The sequence below is a fragment of the Podarcis raffonei genome, chromosome 5, assembly GCF_027172205.1.
Source record: "Podarcis raffonei isolate rPodRaf1 chromosome 5, rPodRaf1.pri, whole genome shotgun sequence".
NCBI classification, from domain to species: domain Eukaryota; kingdom Metazoa; phylum Chordata; class Lepidosauria; order Squamata; family Lacertidae; genus Podarcis; species Podarcis raffonei.
In genome coordinates, this window is record NC_070606.1 from 52,391,762 (window position 1) to 52,418,198 (window position 26,437).

The 26,437-nt window shown below is 39.8% G+C and overlaps 1 protein-coding gene across 1 annotated transcript in view; it reads right to left on the bottom strand.

Annotated features, from left to right (window-relative positions):
- Positions 1-17,519, bottom strand: part of HABP2 (hyaluronan binding protein 2) — a 29,947-nt gene extending 12,428 nt beyond the window's left edge. Inside the window, exons 1-6 of the mRNA XM_053389161.1 lie at positions 17,390-17,519; positions 10,776-10,809; positions 2,712-2,834; positions 1,864-1,974; positions 923-1,039; positions 375-494 (exon numbers count right to left, since the gene is read on the bottom strand). Of these exons, the coding sequence (XP_053245136.1) occupies positions 375-494; positions 923-1,039; positions 1,864-1,974; positions 2,712-2,834; positions 10,776-10,809; positions 17,390-17,458 (574 nt within the window). The 5' untranslated portion in view covers positions 17,459-17,519. The remainder of the gene's footprint in view (positions 1-374; positions 495-922; positions 1,040-1,863; positions 1,975-2,711; positions 2,835-10,775; positions 10,810-17,389) is intronic.
- Between the last annotated feature and the right edge of the window lie 8,918 nt (positions 17,520-26,437).

Below are 26,437 nucleotides of genomic sequence, written 5' to 3' on the forward strand. Positions count from 1 at the left end.
GTGAAGCCATGAAAGTTAAATAATAAATAATAATAATACATTTTTATTTATACCCCACCCTCAGTGGGGTCTCACAGTGATTCTCATTTAATCTAAGCAGACCCACCCTAACAATGTTTAAGCAGACCCCCTTCCCCATTTCCTCCTTCATTTATAGCTCAGTTTGTTGTTTTGACCTTCGGCTTTTGTAAAAGTGCAAATCTGGGTATCTTGAATCTACTTCCTGCATGCCAATGGCAACAAGGATGAGGACAAAACCACTTCCATGTGCCAAATTCTGAAGCACGGTCATATGTGCTTAGAGGCATTCACAAATCCCTGTTCTTGGTAAATTCGTAGGAAAATAGCCAAAAGGCCAGAACTGGATCCCTCACCTATTTCGCAAAGCCTTCCTTTGAATGGCTCAGGACACTTGCAGCTGAATTTGGACCTTATCCGATGCCGTTGACAGATGCCCCCATTTTTGCAAGGATTTGGTCGGCAAGATGACTGTGCTGTTAGTTTCCAGAAAACAAAATAAAACAGAGCATTTAAGTAAGATTCATAGCTTGCATGAACAAAACGCTAACCAGGAAGAAACACCTTTATAGGCAGAAAGGGAAAGCAGAGCAAAGCATAGTGGCACGCCCACCGTGGCACGCCCACCGTCAAATTCCTCATCAAAGCTCACCAGGTGGTGCTATCACTCTCCCTACAATCATCCCTACACAGTGAGGTAGCTTCACCCTAGCCATCTTGAGCCCCTTGTAAAAAGGAGGAAGCACTTCTGTCTGAATTTTAGAAATACTAACAGGATAGGCAGCAACTGCCACAATTTGGAGATCAAAGGTGATGATTCATTCTTTGGTTCATTCTTAGGCATATAGGGCAGCAGTAAGACAAATGTCTGATAGTAACCATATCCCTCAAGTTTGGTACTCACCTTTGTCACAGAACGGTGCTTTGTAGGGGTGTTTGCAATGGCATCTATAATGAGGAGCTCTTAAGCTTATAAGGCAATCTCCTCTATTGCAGTTGATCCTTTCACATGTGTTTTTCACTATGTTGCATGATATAGATAAAAGGGACAAGTGTGTTAAGGTTATCTCTCTATAGTTCATTCATTGTCAAACTCTATGTGTCTTTACTCGGAAGCCTTCCCAATAAACGTTTCCATGGTCCTTGCTCCTATCTCTGTGAAACCATAAATACCACCCCTCTGCTGCCACCCCAAAAAGCCAGGCTTTATCATTTGTTTTCTAGGGCAGCTTTCACCAGCCTGGTGCCTGGGACTTATGAAAAACCTGGAGGGTACGAGGTTGATGAAGATTATTCTAGGACTATGCCTTTGCTCTTTGTGGTTTGGATCCCTTCCATTTCCTTTCCAGCCTTGATCCTTCTGTGGACCTGATTTTGCATGGCAAGAGCTTGAAGCATTCAGCTGAATAAAGTAAGGAGTATATAGTCTACCACATCTGAGTACATTATTACGAAGTTCATTGAAGATAGCAACCACCCACAACCAAAGAAATATAGTCAACAAATATATATAGGTGACTTTTTATATATGTTGGAGATCAGCACTGGGGATTTCTTTTTTTGTGATTTTTCTTTTTTTGTCGTGAGGGGAATGTGACAAACACAATAGAATAAAAAAAAACACCCTATAGATCTAAGCTTGAAGCTCCTGGCAAGTCTCCTAAATTTGCAGTAAAACCATACTATCTTATTAAGCTGGAATGCCAATAAAATATTTTCTGTCCAAAACATAAATACAGTAATTATGCACTTGTGACCATAACAATTCAAATAAAGTAGCTATCAAGTTCCTTGAAAGACAATGTCCCACTCAGCTTTATCTAACACTATGAAAATTCTGCTTACCATTCTCACACTTAGACCCTTCATATGGCTCGGGGCAGCGACATGTATACCTGTTTCTTTTCCTTTCACATACACCATTATTCTGGCATGGCATCTCCAGGCATGGGTTTTCTAGACAGGGAGTGGAAAGCTGAAGCTTATTTTACAATTAGCTTGCTGCATGTGTGCAACTAAGGTTTTCTAAAAGCAGTCATGGATTGGATTACCCAGTTTATTATTTTAACAGTCAGTTCAAGCCAATAATATTTGCCAAAATGGTTGGTTTACACAGAGAACATCTAGATTGCAGGTGTCAATTAGTATGAACAGTCAAATAGTGGAACAAGCATAGAACACATAGTAGATCACTAGCCATCTCTGCGTTCATCCACAGCTGCCATCTCTAGATAGAGCTCTATACAATCTCAGAAAAGTATCGGACATTTTGTGGAAAATATAAGGGTTTCCTCCATTCAGATTTTCTACATATGACATAAACCATGGTGTAGCACCCCATGCTAATTATAAAAGGACACAGATGAGCTCATATTCATAGTAAAAGCTGCTGGATCTTGGGAGCTGTATCAACACAGAAATAACTATATCTCACATCTCTCTGTTTTACAAGTATAGATGGAACTTAAGTTGAAAAGAATGAAGCTATTTAAAAGTTGCTAGAATCCAAAGTGAATTGCAGAGTCTGAATTTGTTCTGTCAGTAGATGAAGTTTAGATCCTTTACTACAGTATTACAATAATAGACAATCCATTAATAACAACCAGTATAGCAATTCCTGTTACTTTGGAAATAGTTTTCAATTCTCCCCAACCCCACATTTCCCCATCACAAAGTGTGACCCAGTAAAATACCTTCATAACTGACGTATTCATGAAACCAGTCAGGATGTATAGCAGGGAGGCCATATCTGGTATTATCCTGCATTGGCTGTGCATCTTCATCGATGTATTCATAGTAATAGCTTTCAGCTGCACCTATAGACCATACTACTAAGTGAATTATGAAATAGCATTTCAAGAAGTATTTCAGAAAATACTTACTTATGTAGCAGACCTCGGAAGTAACCGGAAGCACTTTTTCTATAAGAGGTCCTACTACATTTGAATGAGCTTGGGCCAGTTGCTATCTCTAAGCTTAATCTACCTCAAAGGTTGGTTGATCTGGAGATAACATTGGGGTATTGGCACTGCTTAGAGCTCCTTGGAGGAAAGACAGAATATACATGTAATAAAAAAATAAATGCAATACATAAAGTCCAGGTGATTTTAAATTTTTCTTCCCATCATCGCTGTAGGCTCAGGCCAGGTCATCAATACATCCTTAATTTATTTTACCTTTACAACAGAAGATGAGATTCAGAGAAAATGACATGTCCTAGGCTACAAAATGTGTTTTATGGCTGAGCAGGGTTCTGACCTTAAATCTTCCACACTAGAGGTCATTATCCAGACTAATTATTTTGCTACTGAGACAATGTATCTAATTGCATCCCATAGGGAACAATGGAACTCCAGTTCAATTCTCATAATACTGAACATGATGAAGTCACATAAGCTCATTCTTACCGTGTCAGTTTTCTATGGCACATCCTTTGTTTGAATATTTGTCTTTATTATTTGATGAAAGCTAGTATATTTATCCTTTCTGGTGAATTCTTAATAACTAGAGCTCACTCAAATGTGTTATAAATAGATAGCAGTTTTGAGAGCTTATAAAAAGAAAATGCTCATCATACAGAATTAATGTGGCAATTTCAAATTTATCTTTGGAAGTGGGCTTTAGTCTTATGGTCATGTGAATGTGCGTGCAGTTGCAAACACACTTGTGATGGCTGGAGACATGGGCATTTACCAACCTGATCTGCTCAAAACATTGGTACTTTACCTCACACATAAAATATATATTTACAATTTTTATTTAAAATGGCATTTCAACAAAGAATGTGACATTTTGAAACCTCCATTTAAACAGCAATCTTATCTTAAATATTTATATCTGTATATTTTTTTAGTCTGCCTAGCACATGGATGAAGAACACCGTTCTATCATAGGATGCAGTTCATATTCCATCCCAGTCTTCTATTGGTTTTAGCACTTACATTTCAACTTTTAATGCTCATTTCTTTTCTTTACCTGCATTGTTCAGCCAGCTTATTTTTATCCCCCTCATAAGTCGAGACTACTCGCATACTCCTGCAAGGTCACTGCAACTTTGCTAATGGTCTTTGGGCCAGGAGAAAGTATATAGACTGCTTCAGGGTCCCAATCCCACTCAGGGACTGCCGAAATCACACTACTAGAATACAAGTAGTACGATAAAGTACAGATAATTATTCCAGTCTTCGTAGCCGCATAAGAGAAGGGACATATTCACGAACAAAGGGAACAAGTGGGAGATTCTCCTTAGCTTTGATCATGGTGCCACATTTCCAATGCACAGAAACAGATCTTTGTTCATAGCCATGGCTCTCAGGATACCCATTGACAAATAGCTTTCAGAACAGCAAAGTGAAGATGGGACGGCAGTTCTTTCCATAGACTTTTCACAGAAGTAGTTGATTAAGACGGGTCATCCGCTCTTTCCGGCAGGTGTCACTGCAGTTTGTTGGAACCACCGGTGAGTTTCAAAGAGCAGGTATGGTAATGAGGAGAGCGAAAAAGCATACAGGGACACTTTTAAAAGCTCTCCCCTAGGGCTGGGCCGATGGCCTGGTGGATAGCGCTTTGCCTTGAACTGATTATCAACGGTATTATCTTAGTTTTCTCAACTCATTCATTCTGTTGCAGCCTTTATCTTTATTCTTCCTTTGCTTCTGATAAAAAAAAAATACTTTTTGTACAATGGATGCTTTATATTTCATATTAAAATAGTACTTTCTTTTTTTCTATGTGCCAACCCTGGTATCTTGACGGCAAAAAAAAAAAAAAAGTTTCACCTCATTTATCGTTATGTCAAGTCAAGACTTCTTTTCTTCGCTCATTATTTCACAAGAGTTGAGTCTTTGCAATATGAAAGTGCTGCAGGAGTGCACGCCGGGCGGAGGAATAAGGATCTCATTCCAAGATAAGGCCATTGTCTTCACTGAGCAAATAAACTTTAATGTGATACAATAGAAAAGCAGAGGAAACCAAAGGGAGACTTCAAGCTGACATCGCGTGGGAGGATTTTCAAGAAGTTAGATTTCCCTCTGTTTATTTATTAAACTTCATCTAAGTGAAGGTGCCTTTGGCTCCACATGTACTTTTAACATCTGCATGTCATCCAGACATTCTACAGTACAGATGAAACAAACAGGACTTTTCCCCTTTTCTGAACAAAGGATCCATTTTTGGATCCTTTGAGGCCATCTTGATAGTTTCTCCCCCCTTGAGGACTTCTCCTTGATTATTATTATTTTTTGTCTAACTTGCGTTTCTTAGTTCCTGATGAAATGTTGGGTGACATCATTTGAGCCAGCTGCATGATAGCACCTGCCATTCAGAACTTCTATTTCAGTATGTTTCACACAGTTGTTGGTCTTTCTTTGTTCCTCTTTCTGTGAACATTTCTATTTGGATCATTTTGTTCAGTAATTGCTAATGAAAATTCAACCCACAAAGCTGGCAGAAGCAGAGAGAAGTTTATATCTGGGTTCAGACCATTTCAGTCAGCTAATTTTGACAGGAGCAATCTGCTGTGTCTGCTTAATCTAGTTCTAAATCTATGATTACACACATAGAGAAGTCATTAATCATTCCAATAGGAAGCCTATGAATAGATATCATGAACAAACATTAGAAATGGATAGCATGCACTTATAAGATAATATACATAACTTGCCAATATATGTGTGAGGTTTACTTTTTTTGAAAGGGACAAGTGAAGCCCCTTCGAACATTGGTAGTAACTGGCTCCCAGATATGGACTTTAATCTTCAACAATGACAGAAAGGTAACATTGTGAGTCAATATTTGAGGCTACCAATGAGTTTTGAATAAAAATCCTTCTTCAGGGTTGATAATTATCATCAAAACAAATCTTCTCTTTGAGCAGGTAAATTTCAATGAAAGTCATTTTTGTTTCATTCATTTTTGATACACCCGCCTACATTATTTCAGGCATTAAAAAACTACATAAGTAGGGCTCCAGGCTTTTTGCTCCAAGCCCTACAGTTTTCTTCTTCTTCTGTTTAACTGTGAATTTTGAAGTGAAAGTAGTCAAGTGGCCTTACCATTTGTTTGCTAGCCTGGATGTGGCCCTGATAATCTATTTTAGGTTATAGAATGTCCACCGAACACTTCACCTGATGGGACTGGAGGTTCCCACTTTTTACAGAGTCATGCGCTCGGACTGAGGTTACTGCTGAGGCATATCTCAGACATTTGTCAGCTTCCAGTGCTCCTCTCTTTATCTTTATATGGTAAAAATGTACAGAGAATAATATAATCTTTAGCAAGGGAGGTAATACCTTGCCTCCTCCCCACCCAGCAATTTTCTTGGACGTAGGTGGTCCTATACCTAATCCTCTTACAGTCAGCAATGTTTCAAAACATTTAGGTTCACTGGGTGAGTTTGAACTTGCAGAATGACACCAGTCTATGGTATATGAGTTCAGGGATCCTATATACTAATAGGAAACATGTTCTTTAAGTGTGGATCCCTACATAGCCAAAATAGCAGTAGACGTACAAAAGAGAGAGGCACCCACAGGCTTGGGGGAACACTAAAGGTTGCAGATGTACAAAAAGCATTTAGAAAAGTTATGTCAGGATAGATTCCCAAAGCAGCCCAGTGAAAAATGAGCATGTTGAGTGGATACAGAATGCTGGCTGACTGGTGGGGTGGGTGGAGAAAATGGAGGACGGAAAATGAAATTGAGTATCCTGCAAATGAGCGTGTCTGGCACCCTGAACAGGAGCACTTTGATATGTTAATATTTTCAACAAGTCCCTCTTGTGTATTTTAATTGCTAATCTTTAGAGAGATAGGAAAAACTGAAATAGAGCAGACCTCATAAAAAAAAACACATAAAAATACTTCTGTCTCTATGTCTAGCTCTACAATGATGGCACTATGCTGAGCTGATTCTAAAATATAAAGATTGATAGGATTCAGATATACACATGGCAGAACAACAGTTCTCCAGAGATGGGGTGAAATACAACATTTTCATGGGGAAGAAGATTCCTTTTTCACATTGTTCCTAGGAAATGTAAGGATTAGCTTTTAACCCAAGTCACTTCAAGGAGCCTGAACTAATTTAAAATGCCAATTTAGGAGCAGCCAATCTCACCAGACTTCCACAGTCAGGTAGGAAATAACAATACTATCTTTAAAGCTAGAAATTCATTTAAGGTGTTAATAATGGGTATATCTTTATAAGATTAAAAACACTATACTTGCCTAATTTACCACTTTACTATCGAAGGTACAAATGGGTATTAAGATAAGGGAAGAGTATATATCTGGGCAAACAATGTCCATTTGCATTTAACAAGCAAAGTTTTTGTCCAAATTGTCTGGAATCAATTCAGGAGCCAGCTGTATCAGTTGCACATCTCTAATAAGAATGAACCTATGAATTTATTGTGCAATTATTATGGCAACTGTTTACACATGGCAGTATCACATGAAAGTCACTGGTTCTGTGTGGCATCCACTAATGTGCTCACAAATGAGTAGATGATTTCACCACGGCAGTTAAACTTTCCTCTTGGAACATTTTCATTGGTATGGCAAGAAAAAACTCCTTCCCTTATCCATCTGATGAGCTTCTGAACAAAACTGCTTTGCTTTGTGATATCAGGCACCATACACAGTGGTATCTCGGTTTTCCAGCGTCTCGGAAGTATAATGTTTTGGTTTTCACTGAAATCCCGGAAGTGAATGATTCCATTTTCGAACCCGCCTCAGAAGTCGAACGGCTTCCGAGGCATGTTTCTCAATTTTCTCAATTGCATTTGCTGACCGCCCATTGTGCTTTGGTTGTCAAATGTTTCAGAAGTCGAATGGTCTTCTGGAGCGGATTACGTTTGACAACCAAGGCACCACTGTAGAATGACTACAGTAGCTTCCACACGACAGCCATAAAATGTAAACCAGCCCTGCAGAAGGATTAGGTTTCAATAAGGATTCTTTTGGACAGGAAGAACTTGAATGTGTGAATCATATAGTTACCCAGGATGACGACGTTCCCTCATGTTTTTAGCATAAAGTGATTGGGGGAAATTGCAACCTGTTTTTTAAGCTATACAAAGGTAGGTCCTGCTTAGTAGTTTTACCTCAGGCAGTAGCGATATATATGAATCAATAGACAGCATGGTGGAATGCTGACACTCACCTGACCTTTGGTTTACTGCACCACTGCTACTTCCTGGGAGGTTTAGGAGGAGGAGTGAGAGGGCAGTGAGGTCAGTATATAATGGCAGGAGCACCAGATTGGCTCAACTGGTGCCCCTGTTTCTGTCTCCCCCTCTCCCTCTACCTTCCGGTATGCAGCAGCAAAACAGTGGTATCCCACCATATTGTCTGCTAATGATAGGAAGACTGTTCCTTCTTCATAGTTGTCTTCTCCTTCCCCTTTACAGGGACATCTCCTTATATTTTACCTCTTTCAAATGACCTTGAGAATGTCTCAGTGTAGTATCATATGCACACTACTTAATAGCGTTTCACTCCAGTTCTGACCATGTCTATTCAAATGTAAATCTAATTTTTCAAAATGGATTTACTCCACAGTGTGTGCAGGATTGTACCTCAGTTCCTTGGTTTTTCCCTTTGGCATAAATTCTGTTGCCAAGCTAGGGTTTTATTGCGAAAAATAAAAATCCTCTTTTTACTGAAAGGTGAAATTGACCTTCACACATGAAGGCAAATTGGAATACATTCCATGAAACATTTTTTATTACTCCTCTACACTAGTTCCTCAGTACTAAATAACTTTGTGGATCTAATATCTTTTATTTAAGAAGTGTGTCTGTTCCATTCATTTAAATTATTCATAACAAGCCATTGGTTTTGTAAAGTAAAAGCAACATTGTTTTTTTAAAAAAAATATCTAAGCACATAATTAACACTCAAATTCTGATACATTGGCTTATTTTAACATATTACAGAATCACAGCCTTCATTCTCTGTAAATGCAGAAAAATCTTAACACACTTAAAGATGCAGTGATTTGACATTTGTCACTGAAATGTGACTATTACACAAAATTAAATGAGACATCCTACATGTATTTTCAAAGCATAACTTTCTTCTGTGTAGTACAAAAAAGACCCTCCTCTCTGTTACTGTAGTTGATAGGCAGAGATTGACTTTAAAAGCTTGAAATTAGCTTTGAGGACTTGGACGATCTTTTAAACTGCTTATACTTTCATCTGCATTTTTGTATGTTGTTTGAGCTGTGAATCAATTAGTGAATTTCTGATCAATACTCTCTGATTCATTCATTTATAGAGACCCTGTTCCAGAGAAAAGAACCACTCTACCATAGAGAACTGCTGTTATATCTCTGAACCGTCCCAATGAAGCCTGTGCCACCTTGGAGTTCCTTTATTTACTAAGTCCTCATGAAAATTCACCAGCTTTTTAGCACAAATTTATCCCGATAGACACATTTTTGCAAAGCAATGTCCCCCCAATACAATGCATTTGTGTATATTATTTTCACTAATATATGCTTTTTGATGCTTATTTTACATTACTGTTTGCATTTTTGCACACATTATTTGATTGGACAACTGCATTGCAAAATTCGGAGTGTGAATTTTGAAGGATTTCAGTTATTATACTGTTTTGAATTACTTAGGTTTGCCTTTAAATAGTAACTGAGTAGAATTTCTTCTCCATCCCTAGTTCAAGAAGTTGGACTGTTTATTTCTAAGGTTAGTAAAGGTCTCCAGCTGTACAAAGTTGTACCATTTTGTATATAATATAGTTTTCAAAAAGTACAAGATGACAAATAGAAAATGATGGCCCAACATTATATTTTAATGTGTCATTCCAAAATAATGTAAAGATTGATGCTTTCTGTATAAACATATTTTTCATAGCATGTGAAGGGCACCTCAGAGAAGTATTTCATAGTTTTTGACATAAATTTATTCCAAACTCTGTAAACTTTAATACAGGAAGTAAAGCAGATCCCTTTCCATAACATGTAATAAACATTTTATCTCCTATTAATTCATTACTGCTTTTGCGTCAGACTTACCAACCACCAGAATATAATATTCAGTATTCTCCAATACATGTCTACTCAGAAGTATGCAGTATTGAACTCGATGGGACTTACTTCCGAGTAGACATTTATTTACTTATTTATTCCCATTTAGGAATCATTTCCTGTGAAACATCTCAAAGTAATTGAACAATAGAAACATCAGTAATAGAAATATATGTAAAACAATTTTATATATAAAAAACAAATTCAAACAATTTCCTATAAAGACAATTTCAAACCCAATGTGTTATATTCAGTGCTGCTGTTCTGCTAGTGCAGCAGATTTCTGTCTGTGAAACCAAACTTTCCCCTCCTTCTTTCCCCTATAGCGCTTACCACCCCAGCCCCCAAAATCTGTTCCAGAGGATTGGAGGATCCTCCAGAGCAGATTTTGAGAAAGGAGAGAAGGGGAAATCTCCCTGCATTGCGCTGGATGCAACCCAGAGCAAATACAGGCTAGAATAAAAAAATCTCCACTTAAAAAAGCAGTTGAAAAAGGACATGCATAGGATTGTGCTGTTAATTTTCCACACTGCCAGCAAAAGTTTCAAGTCTTATTCCACCAGAATCAGTGGATTTGCTAAGCTGCTTAAAATCAAACCTTCAATTATGCTTCTTGCTCAGTTAAGTTATAGCCTCCTTAGCTATATGATAGTGCACATGTTCTGAAGTATTTGCCACAAAGGAAAACGAAGAAGTTGTATTGCTTACCAGCTTGCTGGTCAAATGACAGGATATAAGAAAGCTGCAAGAGAAGAAGAAAAATGGACATGTATAAAGACAACTAAGTCAGATTTTAGGCACTGCCTGGGAAGTCCTTTTAATAGCTGCTCCATTTGGAAATTGGATTATTCTAAACCCTTCCTTGTTACTCAAAGCAAATGCATCTGAACAATGCAGACGGTAATAATGTGCAGTTTTCAAGGACGAAGTTGCACATTTATTTATTTAAAATCGTCTCTATGCAGCTTTCTCTTAACAATTTTAAAAGCAGCTCACAAACTCAACAAATACTTTATGTTTTGTGGAGAATCTCTGCTGGACAATGGATAGATCATTTCAGAGGGGAGAAGAGAGACAGATTTAGATTTCTAGGACTCCACTTCTCTGAAATGCTTTATAGTCCTTCCCATAAATCCTATTTACTAATAGTGAACTCATTCTTTGAGTGCTGATTATTATGTATCCAAAACGACACTCTCCACAAACAAGGGGAAAGTATCAGCACTAGACCTGGGGAGAACTGCTTAGCCGGGTATAATAAATACACAAATGCAACTTTAAGGAAAACACCTTAAGGATGGGGACAGTTCTTCTTCTTCTTTAAAAGCAGAATCAGGACTATCCTGAAGGCATAAGGGACAATCTCGACCTCATCATTTTTTCTGCATGCCTTGCATTCTTAAAATAGATGGTTAATGTCCAACATTGCACAAGCACCCACACATGAAGAGGGTCTTCTCCTTCCTCTCCATCCCCTGTAACTGCCTGTGTGCCCTGCAAATCTGCTCTTTGTGGGGGACCCTCCAGACCAGATTTCAGGGGTGCACAAAGGGCTGGAGTGGTTGGGGAGAGAAGGAAACCAGAAGTCCCATTGCGCCAACAGGTTTTTAATGTGCAAGTTGATGGACCACTGGGTATCACCACATAACACAGGCATATTTCAGTTGCAGAGTGACAGAATAGATTACCTTTGAGGTGCTCATGTCCAGCTTCATGATTCTACCATCTTTTTCTTTCTTAGGTAAAGGTAAAGGTAAAAGGACCCCTGACCATCAGGTCCAGTCGTGGCCGACTTCTGGGTTTGCGGCACTTATCTCACTTTATTGGCTGAGGGAGCCGGCGTACAGCTTCCGGGTCATGTGGCCAGCATGACTAAGCAGCTTCTGACGAACCAGAGCAGCGCACAGAAACACTGTTTACCTTCCCGCCACAGCAGTACCTATTTATCTACTTGCACTTTGATGTGCTTTTGAACTGCTAGGTTGGCAGGAGCAGGGACTGAGCAACGGGAGCTCACCCCGTCACGGGGATCCGAACTGCCGACCTTCTGATCTGCAAGCCCTAGGCTCTGTGGTTTAACCCACAGTGCCACCCGCGTCCATGTTAAATCCACCTGGAATGCTTAACTGCGTGAGTTAAGACACCCTCCACTTGCTTGCTACTCTAGTATGTAAATTCAGCACGCTCCTGAATATATATAACCAGTATTTTACTATTGAACTACAAGCTAGTACATATGCCACCATTTAAAGCCTGCAATCTTTCATTTGCTTGTCCATTTCTTTTTTGCTTGTTATGTTCTACGTAGCCAGAAGAGGGAGGGCTTGTCTTTCAAAGTTTGAAAGGAAACGGAAAAATAGGTACTGATACCGTATTTCACAAAACCAATTGTTTCTGCTATCCAGTGTAGCTAGATACTGCATTTTTATTAAGGGACAAACATGCTAAATACCATAATTGTGTATAATCTTGTATAATATACATGCTAATTCTGTAAACAGCTGAGACAACATTCATTTTGAAGTTTGAGAGACTTTCGGGAGCTTTATTTTAATGCACTATTTCAGGAGACCGATGACAAAATCACTTAATTCAAAAATGCAAGGAACAACTGTTGTTAGAATCATTGTGAGATTCCTGAGCCTATATTAATATATTGGAATTTTATTTGAAAAATGGTTGCAGTTCAAAATGTCAAAACTTGGAATTATCTTAATTTCACCTGACAACATGCGGGACGTTTTCCAAAGTACAGTGCTGCTCAGGTAAAAGAAGCCAAAGATTACAGAGAATAATTTGTACCCTAGAGAGTTTGGTGTATTTTTGTTTAAAAGAGCCTGGAGGACGCAGGTAATGAAAAATAATAATACTCTGAGCACCTGGAATTTGGTGCTATTTCATTCATTCATTCAGTATATTTCTATCTTACTCCTCAATTCTAAAAATGTGCAAGGTGGCTAATGGGCACCCTCAAGCTGGAATGGGTGTGACACAGACTCAAGGTGCCTCTGACCTCTATGGCTACACAAACACCATGCAGATTCCCCCCCCAAAAAAGTAATAATCCTGGGAATTGTAGTTCACAAATCACAGGGGTAAAGTTCTCAGCACACTTAAACTACAGTTCCCAGGATTCTTGGGCTAGGTGTGCTTTAAATGTGCATTAAATGTACAGTGGATGCAACAGCCTTAGAGTGCTGCATGCTCAGTTAGATTATGGCTACGCTGGTAGAAAATTGGTCTCTTTGCTTGTTTTGGGGTCCTGTTAAATGCTCAAGTTTTCCTTGTTCTGGTTCAGGCCATAACATACAATGAAAGCAGCAAAATTAAGAGTTGTGTGCTGGAACACATGCACCTGTAGTCGTGCAATCAAATTCCCCTAGTATAGGTCATTTCAGTCTGGAACTACAGTGGTACCTTGGGTTACAGATGCTTCAGGTTACAGACTCCGCTAACCCAGAAATAGTACCTCGGGTTAAGAACTTTGCTTCAGGATAAGAACAGAAATCGTGTGGTGGCAGCGGAAGGCCCCATTAGCTAAAGTGGTACCTCAGGTTAAGAACAGTTTCAGGTTAAGAATGGACCTCTGGAATGAATTAAGTTCTTAACCTGAGGTACCACTGTATAAGAGATGAAACCCGAAAAGTGCTTAAAAGTCTGCCATGCAAAGCAAAGAGAAAATGCATTTTCATAGCAACCGAAGAAGAGAAAAATGGAAGTAAGTTTCACCACAAATATTTCCAACCTTTTCATATTTATAAACTGTTTAAATAAAAACAACAATTCCACAGTACTGGAGAACAAGAAGAGAGAATGGCAAAACTGTAGGTATTTCCAGGGGGCTAGCCATGTTGGTCCTCCCCCCTCCCAGCTGTTGGCATTAAAATAAAACTCGCTGTACCATTCAAACACAAGTTCCTACCCACAGAAGTGGCTCAGCAGATGGGGGGAGAGCTGCTATACCAGCTTCCCAGAAGTTGTGTTGCTGTTGCTTACGAGGAGATAGCAAGGAAGTGGCCCTGGTGCAAACACACTGGCAGGGCCATTCCAGGGTTTCTGCTGGTGCCTTTGCACCATGCTAGCCTCTCTGCTGCCTCCCCTCCCTTTAAGCAGCAGTGTTGGGAAGCTAGCTAAGCAGTTATACCCCACCCCATGAGCCACTTCTGCCTGCCTAATATACATAATTTTAAACACATTATTTCATTGGAGAACTACATTACAAAATTCAGAAAAGTGTGATGGTTGGTTTTGTTTTTTTTTTAAGCCATACAATGACAGTCTAAACAGAGTTTCAAAGGATAGTTGGTTTTTCTTCAGGTATTGTTTCAGGGACTGCAAATTAGGTAAAATCAAAATACAACAAAATTTAACCACCAGTCCCCTTCACGTGAATGAGGCAGGTGCTGCAGTAACATTATAGTGTAGCCTTAAGCACAGAAGCACCTTTTTCCTGCTTTGCTCAACAATTTTAAGGCTTAGAGACTGACTTTGGGGGTGACAAAGAAGCTGAAAAATCAGAAAATTACATAAAAATATTGTAGAATTCAAAATAGAGTGAAACATTAATTTTTTTAAAAAAAATCCTGTAAGTAGTAGCACCTCCAGGTTTAAGGTTCTCTCTCTCACCCTATCCCAAAGTCAGACCATTTAATTTCATTTTACGGCAAGAATTTACACCCTTTTGCACCATTTTAGCTGAGCTTGCGTACTTGGTCCCTTTGACAGGGCAGATTCCATTTAGACAGGGACAGCAAAGCCTGTTGGGTTACAGCTCAAGAGGCAGGCCTTCCGATGAGCCTGACACAAGATTTCTGCATCATCAAACCTTTTGCTATCTGTGCTGAGAATGCAGGTTATGCAGCTCGACTTAAAGCTTATGGAAGCCCATTAAGACTCTTTAGCTGTAAGGGAACTCTCATGCTTCAGGGCATATGCTGATTGCCTTCAGGGGTCAGAAAGAATTTTTCCCTCTATAAGAGATCAGTGCAACATTTGCTAATGCATCTAGCTAAGACATTTTGCAATCCTGTAGCTTCAGGCAGACCCAGACCCATCCTGTAAAAAGAGCATATTGGGTTTCCTTGATCAATGAACAATGCTGAATTGGCAACTTGCTTCCCCCCTCTAGAGACTAATAGGTTACAATGCAGCAGAACAGAAGACATTTTCTCGCATGCACAGAACAGATGCCTGGCGATCATTTTAAAGAGCAAACTCCTTTTGTAAATGTTTGCAGCCAACTCTTGAGCAGTTCTACTCAGAAGTAAGTTCTAAGTTCAGGGCTTAGTTCCTAATAAGTATACATAGTGCCAATTGTGTGCAGGCTAAGCATGTGTCTGTCATGTTCACATAGCAAGTTTTTGTGTGTGTATGTCTATACTTAACAGAAAAGAAAGCATGTAAGGAAAAGAGCAAAACCTGCCTCCCTTTCCTCTCCTGTACCTAATTGCACCAGCTTTCAGCCTTTTCCTACATGCTTGCAACACCACCTCTAGTGTCAGAGCCAAGGTGGTCAAAAGCTGCTTAAAAGCAGAGAAATAAGAGAGGAGATGGTTCTAGATTCTGCTGTCCTCCACACTTCTTATTATGTAAAGAGTTAGATTCCCACTGCTGCTTTATATCTGCTACATTCCCCACACATCTGGCTTGGTCCTGAGAAAACTTGACATTGTTAATGCCCTGTGTGTACTATAACCTTTAACCCCAGGACGTAAACCTATGACTTTTCTTGGATTAAATGTTATGAACTGCTGGTACTGTCAAATACATTTAGGCTATATACTTCCTTAATTCAGCAATGGAAACATCAATATTATTTAGTCAGTGACTGCATTCTCTTGGAGGAGTAGTTGGGTGGGACTGAAACTGGGTGGATCAAATGCAAACACCCTCCTCCCCCCCCCTATCCCACTACCACCCATTAAGTCAAACACCTATCCTCTCTTTCCCATGCTTTCAGGCACAAACACCCAGAATATATACACACTGTTGAGATTTCCATTCCACCTTAAGGAGCAGACATTGAACTGTTACGTGTCACATGTCTGCTTACATTCCAGCACAGTATGCTGGGAACTTCCGTTGTGTGTATAGCTTTTGCTTCTTTTTCTTTCTCTCTGAGAAGACAAAGAGAGATGACATGTTTCTTTGTCCTGATTTATGATTAATAAATCCGTAGTTGTAGTATGCTTCCACAAGCCTCATGCCTATTCTGTGTGCGCAGTTCACTCTGCTGAAATAGTGTGCCCTGGCTTTGAAGCCCGGGTCGCTGATGTACATCTGAGCAGAGGCTGACGGGTCTTTGCAGTGGGACAGCTAGAAGGAGATGACTCAGCTGGGGTTAGCCAGCTGGCCTTGCAACCCTTTGCATGCTGACATACATACACACACACAAACAAACAAAATGACCCAATTCACCTATCATCCATTCATTTTCTCTCTCATTCCCCTCCTCTCTTACATGCACCCCTAAGTCAACCTGCCCACACAGTCATTGTTTACTGCCTTCTAGACGGAACTTTCAATGCAACCCTACCCAGAACATGTCACACACATACTCCTAGATCACAAGGTCCCCCAGCACACAATAACATTTAATATCTGAGTTACATTGGCCACAGATGTTTTCTCACATCTTATTTGGAAAGGGCCTCTATGGCCAAGAATATAGTCAGCTTACAACATATTTGCCATCAAGTGATCACAACACATTCCCGGCAGGATTTATTCCAAGAAGTTCATATTACATTAATTTCAATGAAACACCATGTTTTATTAAAAACTATCCCGCTGCATATTCTGCTGTGCTCTTTCTCTGTGATTACTTTGCATTTTAGCAACATTAATTGATTTTCAGTAAAAAAACCCTATATTTCCATGAATGTTGAATTCCAGACAGTGGTTGATCAACTTTTTGGGCAGGAGTAAACAAAATATGTAAGACGCACCTTGTAAAGCAAGAAGCAACCCACAATTTGCATAAATTATTGTAGGTGGCATTCACAGATATAGATTTTGTTTTGAGGAAGAAAGAAAAAGAATAATGGAAGAAGCAGGAACAGAAAATGCCAAAGCTGGAAAATGTGTTTACTAATTTTACATTTTTCAAGTGCTGTGTCCCTTTTCCAACATTTTCCATGTTTCCGCTGGATTAGGAACATATTTCCCCAATATTGTTCTGATAAATGTTAAATCCATAAAATTCTGCTATGTGTTTTTCCTTGGTTGCTGATCTAAATCTCGGCTTTATGAGCAGTCTGATCTTCTTCTGACATGAATTCATCAATCCATATTAAATAAGTTCTTTAAATAGATATACTTACACAAATAGTTGCTCTTCCAACAAAGACAATGAAGGGAAGAATCGACAGAGAGACAAAAGAGTTAACCATCCTTATTTTCACACGGCTTTCCCCCCCTTTTTGTGAACAAGCTTTTCGTTCTTTCCAATTCCCCCCCGTTAAGTCAATCTAAATAGTTAGATAACAGGTTTATGCCTTGCAAATTATTAACTACGTTTTCAATTTTGATTATCCTGATCCAAGAAGTACTATTGCTAGAGAGTTTCCCAATCTGAGCTTTCTCTATGGCATATATTAAGGGACAATGCAGCTGTTTATTTATCAACCTTTATTCTTTTTTCATCTGGTTTTATCACTAGTTTCAGTCATCTGACTCCTACAGTGGGAGATGTAGCAGGTCCACAGTAAGATATAAGAGTTGCTTCAAGTCTTCATTTTTCTTTGGGGAGCTAAATGTCCTTGCTGTCTAAGGTCGTAACCCAACCAAAATTAAGCACATATTTTATTAAGTTATTGTTTTTAAGGCTGCAATCCTACAGCCAGCTGATATAACGAAGAAACATTATTTATTTATTATTTCTATTTATAACTCACCCTTCACAAAATGTCCCCAGGGTGGAGCACATACATCATCAAAACAACCATTAAGACATTATTCCAAAATAAAAAGAAATGGGATAAGTGCAGCTCTGCTGGCAGAGAGGGAAATCCAAGTTTAGGATGACAGCTACACCGCCAGGGTGTCCCCCACCACACCCCAATGCCTGAAAAGAACTCTACAAGTATACATGTCCCTCTGCTGGTGGTGAGCATACTGGGGCATTCCAGGGAAGTGGGTATGTCAGGTGTGGTGGCAGATCCACCGGATCCAACTCCCTTCCCAATTTCCTGGTATACCCATAAAAGTGGCCTAGAACTCATTAACACACCCCCTCCTGCCGCACCAAAGTCAATGGGAAGAGAAATGAAAAATCCCATTCGCCCTGCCCTGGCTGCAGCAAGTAGGCAGACTGATAGGCATGGTGATTCTCCATCGCAGAATCTCTCCCCGTCTTCTCATCTCTGCCCCTCATTTAGGGTTGCTTTGCCCAGCATTCACAGCCTACTTTTCTGTTTAGACTAAACTTTCAAAGCTGCTACCAAGGTACCAGGTATGAAACCCCTTTGAAGACAATAGGACTTCTGAGTAGATGCATTGAATGATGCACCAGTGAGGGGATGCATTGATGTCTATGGGCAAGACTGAAGCAAAGGAGTTAGCATTGACTGGGCCAGTCCCCAGTTGTTTTTGTTTATTGTATTACACTTATCTTTCTCCAACTGATAGGAAATTCATGGCAGTTTGCACAGAGGCAGAACACACCCATCCCTCCTGTGAAGGAAAAACTGCTGCATAAGATGGACAGGTTGAACAAGTACAGTTAGCAGAGGCATTGCTTATAGGCCATGTAAAGCTTAACAAGTCTCTTCTAAACTGCTTTCCAACTATTGCCCTAGCAATCTCCCCTGCCACTACGGTCTAACATCCAGAGAAATACCAGAGATTCGAGGAGCAGTCAAAATGGCTGACCGTGTTGAGGCCACTGGGGCAGTGTGGTAGGAAAGCTCTCTTCCAGGGATGTTTGTCCACATTGTCTCACTGTGAAGAACGAAACCCCCAAATCAGCTACTGAAGAACTCATATTCCCCAGAACATATTATGAGAAGCACTGTCAGAGAATGAAGTACCGTAATTCTTCTGTAGTGTTACGATTCTTGAAAGATCCTGATTCAGGCACTGTCAGAGACAGGACACTGGACCATTATGTCAATCCAGTATGGCTATATTTATTTTCTTGTATTAATCCACGCACACACGTTCATGTGCAGGTGCTCACTGCCAAACAGTGTTTGCAGTCTTACAAAAGTTTCCATAAATAAGGTAACTTTCTCTAGCTAGAAAGACAGGAAGATGAAAGGAATGTAATAAAGCACAGCTTTATGTAATCTGTCCTTGACAAAGATGAGGTGCACTGAATTTTAATAAAGCCCTGATTCATCAAATCTCAAACAGAATTAAAGTGTGGACTGGATCCTAATAACAACATGCTTTAAACCCATGAAAGATAAATTAAAGGATGCAAAACTGCTATTGACAAACATTGATTATATGTACTTTGAAGGACTTTGAAGTTGTGCCAGATGCATCTTGTCAGCCTCCTAAGTTTTCTTTTAAATCTCATTGCGTAAGGCTTTTACTTTTTAATTATTTCCCCCTACAAAGTCTTTGATCAAGTGAAATATAGATCATATTTGGGTGATGCCACTTCCTTTGCTTTCTATTAAGATGTGCCCTTGTGCATCGCTTCAGTGACTTCTTTTCAAAAATAATATAGTACACACTAAACATAATGTCGTGCTGATACCAATATAGTTAAAAATCCTGCTTCTTGTATGTGTGGGCCAAACTGGTCACACTGCACAGATTTGTCTGTACTATGCAAGCAGTAGGTTGGGGAAATGTATCATAAATCAGCCTTATGTTAAGGTGGTCGTTGGGCAGTTGATCAGGAGAAATGTTTGATCCTCAAAAATTATTGAGTGAAATTTCCCTGAGTCATGACTAAGATCTATTTACAATCCCAACATACAGTTGTTGTGACTTTGGTAACTAAATATGCAGAGTACAAAGTGATATGTGGGGAATTTGTTGTTGTTGTTTAGTTGTGTCCGACTCTTCATGACTCCATGGACCAGAGCACACCAGTCTTCCACGGCCTCCCACAGTTTGGTCAAACTCATGCTGGTAGCTTCGAGAACACTGTCCAACCATCTCGTCTTCTGTCGTCCCCTTCTTGTGCCCTCCATCTTTCCCAACATCAGGGTCTTTTCCAGGGAGTCTTCTCTTCTCATGAGGTGGACAAAGTATTGCAGCCTCAGCTTCAGGATCTGTCCTCCCAGTGAGCACTCAGGGCTGATTTCCTTCAGAATGCATAGGTTTGATATTCTTGCAGTCCATGGGACTCTCAAGAGTCTCCTCCAACACCATAATTCAAAAGCATCAAGTCTTTGGCGATCAGCCTTCTTTATGGTCCAGCTCTCACTTCCAAACATCACTACTGGGAAAACAATAGCTTTAACTATATGAACCTTTGTCGGCAAGGTGATGTCTCTGCTTTTTAAGACGCTGTTGAAAGAGGTCATGGAATCATAGAACCACCAAGTTGTAGAGTTGGAAGGAACTAAAAGGGTAATCTAGACCAACCCTCTTCAGCATAGGAATTGTTTTGTGCAGCATGGGGGTTGAACTCACAACCCTGTGATTAAGGGTCCCATGCTCTACCAACTGAGCTACTTTGCATAAGTATGACCAGGTACCATTTCACATTTCATATCTGTGAAAGTGAGAGAGAAATCAGTCAGTGACTCCCCCTCCCCCATGGCTGTGACTCACTCCATTTCATGCATGCTAGCTACTGAACTACAGCAGTTCCTACAGAAATGTTGTGAATGTCAATGAGGTTTGGATGACAAAACAGCCAAGGTGCCTTTGAAAAATATATACTAATGCATTTGTAAGATCTGTGTGACACAGAAGATCTTTGCGGCTTATGATTTTGTGTAATGCCTTCAACAAACTTTGATACAACTGTAATAGTAGCAGCAGCAGAGGTGGAAATTATGGAATAATATATACTATTGATTTTGAAATACATATAGAAATGGCAAAATAGAAGTGTTCAAAAGGTAGGTTACATGAGATGTACAAAGACAGTTTCTATAGGAGTATCCTAACTGGATAGTTTAGTTGAAGATTAGAGGTGATTTTTAAAAATCTGAAATACTGAATCAAAATTTTGTAGGCATTTACCAAGTGAAAGTATCAGCTGAATGGAACAGAATAGATAGAAATTCATGTAAAATATTGGAAGGGTTAAAATATTCAGATTTGAAATGGATGACACTTCCTTTTTACTTTGTCCACATTAATTCTCTACTAGAATTCCCTGGGGGAAAAATTTGAAAAGTGAAGAGATATTCCTAAGCAGGTTGCAGTTTGTTAAAGAGTTGGAAATGCAGCTTTTCATAATATTTTTTTTAAAAAATGTATTTATTTAGGTGTATTTGGGCCCATGAAATTTGCACAATGATAAACAAACAAGGATCGTGGTGAGGGGGGGGGAATACAGTGAATTTAACAGCTACAACAATTTTTTCCTAGTCCCCATTTGGGCTAAACAAACGAAATATTCTATAGTATTACTGCATGTGTTTTGTTGAGACATGCTTCCTTTGTTTAGCCCACATGAAATAAGTGCCAGTAGATTCCCAACATAGGGCCATGTTGGGCCTATTGCATCTTGTATGTAATGAAAAATCACAGAAAGTTGCCTCCAGTTAGTGAAGTCTGTTCCTCAAAACGTCTGTGTTCATTTGACTTTCTGCTCGGTTTCAGCTTCATGAAAGCACAACTCTTTTAAGCCCCCCACATCCTGAATGCCTAATCTTGTGGTTCTCTCATATTAGCATCACTTACTTCCACATCATTGTGGAAATCAATATGACAGTGTGGATGAACCCAGTTAACACTCTGAGAATTGATGCTCAGGATCAGACCTCCATTTCATAACACTTACCCTCAAAGGATTACCCATTCCCATAGAATCAGATGCCAGAGACAGAACTAAAAGAAACATCAATAAAAAAACAGAAAATAAACTGTGAGGGAGCCTAATATAGCACAGACCACTATGAATTAAACAACATCCTAGAAATCTTCACACAATAATTGATTTGCTCATTTGTACTTCTCTCTCTTCTTTAATCTTTCAGCAGGGCTCCTCTCTTCCCTCCTTGCTTTTTAAATATTCTGTGTTCATCTGTTGTCTGCAATATTGTTTCTGATCTCTCCCCATTCTATCAGTCATTTGTACACAGAGACTAGTCCACATGCTCTGGTCTCCTTTTCTAATAACTTAAAAAGACACACAAAAAAACTAATCACCTAGACTGAGCCATTCACATTGTTGTAAGAGTCTCTTTGATTTGTTAAACACCTCTGCATAAACTGTTCCTTTCCGAGTACTTGAATGAAAGGAGGGTGAGAATGTGCCACTGTGTTTGCTTAAGATCTATGGAATCAGCTTAAAAAAGAGAGAGGGAGAGAAATGCTATCACAGGAAATGTCTTCTAAATTTACATTGTCAAAAGCCCACCTGGAACCAAATGGCTGCTGGGATTTAGGAACACCCTTTTTTTTTAGTGTCTGTCGCATTGACAGAACAATGTTGCTCCACATCAAGCTGACAGCCAATTTAGACTTGATCCAGGAGCCATACGTACCCACTTAAAAAGTTTACTGCCTGGCATCAATACTGTCATTTCTATCCTGTCCATGCATTTGAGCCTTTGGAATTAAGGCCCCCTTCACCTTGCAGGTGGCTGAAAGGTAATGATGAGCTGAAATTTATGGTTGGAGGCTAGAGCTTACAGAGAGAATTGCCACATACATTGTAAGCTTTTAAATGTTTAAAGTTATCTGCAATCACCTCAATGTTTACCTCTCTGGCCAAATGGTTAGTTCGATCATATACCTCTGAATTTCCTAGAGGAAACAAACGCAGAACTTCATTATACCTTGGCACCATGTTTGCTCATGTGAAACACTACAAAACCTCCTCTTTTCAACATCCTATCCTCAGGTGTAATCAATTAAATGTGTGGCAAGGAAAACATTACATGTAGACAGCTGCAGTGTTTGGTTTAGATGGACAGACCAGCCTGATCTTGGCAAGGGAGGGAGAAGCAAAAGTGGATGAACCGCCAACACTTGCATTTTTGTCCTTGCAAGGGGGTAAAAATGAGGTGGCATGATTGTTACATCCGTGTTTCTTCCTCTCTTCTTTAAGGACACCCAGGGCCAGTGTACTTTTTGTCTCATTTGGGGTGTTTGTTAGGCGAATGAGAGGGCATTGTATTTGGCATATCCATAGCCTTCTGTGATCTCCCCGCCACCACCACCAATGCCCGCTTTTGCCCTTTCTGACATCAAAGCACCAATGGTGGGGGAGCACAACAAGATCTCTCTACTATGTGGTCAGACCTCTCTCTGTCCACAGAGGGGTAGATCCCTGGGATGCCTGTCATAATATAGTATTGTGCCCTAATTGATTAATTTCTGGTCAAGTAAAAACAAGTCCCCCAGTTAATTGGCTGATTATATTTTTTGTATGTAAATATGCTTAAAAACCAATTGTTTTCAAAAACTGGGTAACAAGACCCCTATCAGCAGCAGTATTCTACCTTTTCTCTCACAGAGAAGGAATGCATCCTCTAACATGGTGACTCAGGCTGCAATCCCAACCCTACTTACCTGAGAGTAAGCCCCATTGAATTCAACAGGATTTACTTCTAAGTAGACATGTTTAGGGTTGCATTGTTAGATGTGACATAGGCATATATAATCCAAGCACATTACTCTCTCTCTCTCTCTCTCTCTCTCTCTCTCTCTCTCTCTCTCTCTCTCTCTCTCTCCAAAGCTCTTTTACCCTTCTCCAGATTCTTGTTATCTAATAAATTTGTTGCCCAAGTTAAATCCAAACTACTGGGCCTGGTGCAATTGGTATCTCGCCTGTCAGAAGGCTGGAGTGTTTTTTCTTTGCAATTATGTGGGGAAGGCCTGTATAAGCATTTTAAACATGGCTAGAGTAACATTTAAGGAGCTCCTTATATTTCTTTAATATGGCTACATTAAAGAAATGGCTATATTATCAGTATATTCCTGGCTCACCTATCGCAGCAGGTTACAACAGGCCATCAGTAGTGGGTTGTTAGTGACTACAAGGCCTTTAGTTGCTGGGGAAGGACAACTTGTGGGCTTCTCAGAAACATCAGGTTAGTTGCTAGGGGAGACCAAATTTGGTGTTCTTATGTCCCTACAGAAAGTTTTGCCATGGTGAATTTCAGAAGACAGCCACCAACATGAAGTACCTTGGTGGCTTCAATTCCTGAGGTAATTATTCCTGGAAGAGGTGCACTGGTGGCCAAAGAGTAGGTGTGGTGGTCAAAGGTGTGTGATAAATGCAATGTATCCTGTGGATCTTACCGCTGCATGCCCAGTTTTGTGTTTGTAGCTATTAATACACTGCACTATTACAAGCCCTAGGCTTAGCTGCCAGAGGTGCTGAATGAAGATCATCATCCCAGCAGTTCTAGTGAGATTACTCAGCTGTGAACAGATAACTCAATACAAAGAAGAGGAAGAAGAAAAAGCTGGGGGGGGGGGGGAAGAGTAGAAGCCGACAATTTCATACCAGCCCAAACTAGACAAGCCTCTCTCTCTCTTTCTCTCTCTGATGACCAAGGGGAAAGCTTTGATAAACGGTAGGGCAGCTCCTGAAATCCACGTCTCTGAAAGTGGAGGTGGAACGCTGCGGGAAATAATATGAGAGTCCCTGCTGTGGGAGTCAAGGGAGACAGGGGAAATAGTTCAGGTAATAAAAAAAAAATGTTAATATTACAAGAGAGAAATGCATCTGAGTATAATTCCAGACTTTTAACTTCAGTTTTCAAATCTTGGTGAAAGAAAGAGGCAGCCCGCTGCCATCTCAGAATTTTGTCACATTGGGTTTAAGGTATGGAATAAATCAAAACTTTTTTTTTTACTTCCTTCTTTCGAACACTGAACAAAGAAATGCATTAATAATACATGAAAAATGTTCGTTATGGCGGTGTGTATCACCGGGAACACTGTTTTAAAGGAATTAGGAGCAACACTTGAAAAGAATAGGCCTGAGATTTGCATCTTGCGAGCCACGGGTTGGAAGAGGGGAAGAGGGAATCTCCATACATTCTGATCTATGTCTTTGGCTTCTCAACTGGGAAGAATGGACGTCAAAATCAAAGGACATCTTTTGAGAGTTAGGGAAAGTGCTATCAAAAGCTAGAGGCCTTCACCTCAACATACAAGTGAAGAGCAGTAGGAGGATAAAAAGATTTCCCGGCTAGCTGGAGATACACTTGGCTATGTAGCTGTGTGCTTTCCCTTGTGAGGATAGGGCCTCTGCTACTGGTGGAGCCCAACCCTTTGTATGCTTACTCAGAAGTAAGCCTCACAAACATCAATGAGACACAATCTCATTCAAGAATTGAAGACACCAAGCTACTTGAGGTTGGCAGCTACCTTTTAGAAAAGCATCCTTGGAGTGCTTGGATGTCATAGAGTGGCCGCCATTTTGAATTTCATTCTGCCTCAGATGCCACAAAGAAGAGGTGCATGTGTAGCATAGATCACTATTCCCTCATACAGGAAAGACAGTAATTACATTCTACTATTAGCTTTTTCATCTGGTTATGTACACATATCACACTTTGGACCAAAACTAATAATCATGCCCAAGTACAGCTCATGCCTAGGATGCAAAATGGCTGTCACTTTATGAGCTGTCCAATATTGCTAACATACATTGATATGGTGCAGCTCTCAAACCCTAATTTTCTCCAGGGTGCTACTGCATTAACGCTAACATGTGTAGAAGAAAGGATATGGAGAAGCTTGACTACATAAGAGCCAAGAATCTAACTGAAATAGTAGAAGTCTTCTTGGTACAAGCTTCAGTGATCCAAGAGAGCAGATTTCCACTCTACCTTTCTAGGTTCTAGAATATATTCAATAGCTTTTGCATCCCTGCTGATTCACCCTATTCTTTTACTTCATCTTAGTGTAATAAAACTTAGTTCTGCAAAAATAGAGCTTTTACTTGTTTATTTCAATAAAGCATTTTTTTTTGAATTGCGTGAGCCCTCAGGGCAATGCCCCAGAACAATATCAGAGTTAAAGCAAAGTTATAACATAAGGATAATTTATGTAAACACGGAATGCAGGGTGCTAGGTAGTATATGCCTTTATGCATTGCTTGTGTGGATTAAGATTGCTCATTTTGGACAGGGTGAAGTTGACAACAGAATTTTCAATCTATCCAATGATAGAATTGGCAAAAAAGGGAACAGCTGGAGTAGCAGTTTCAAGGACTGTTTAGCTGGCCCGTTTCAGTCAAAGCTATTGGTGAAAATGCTGAGAGAGCCATTGTA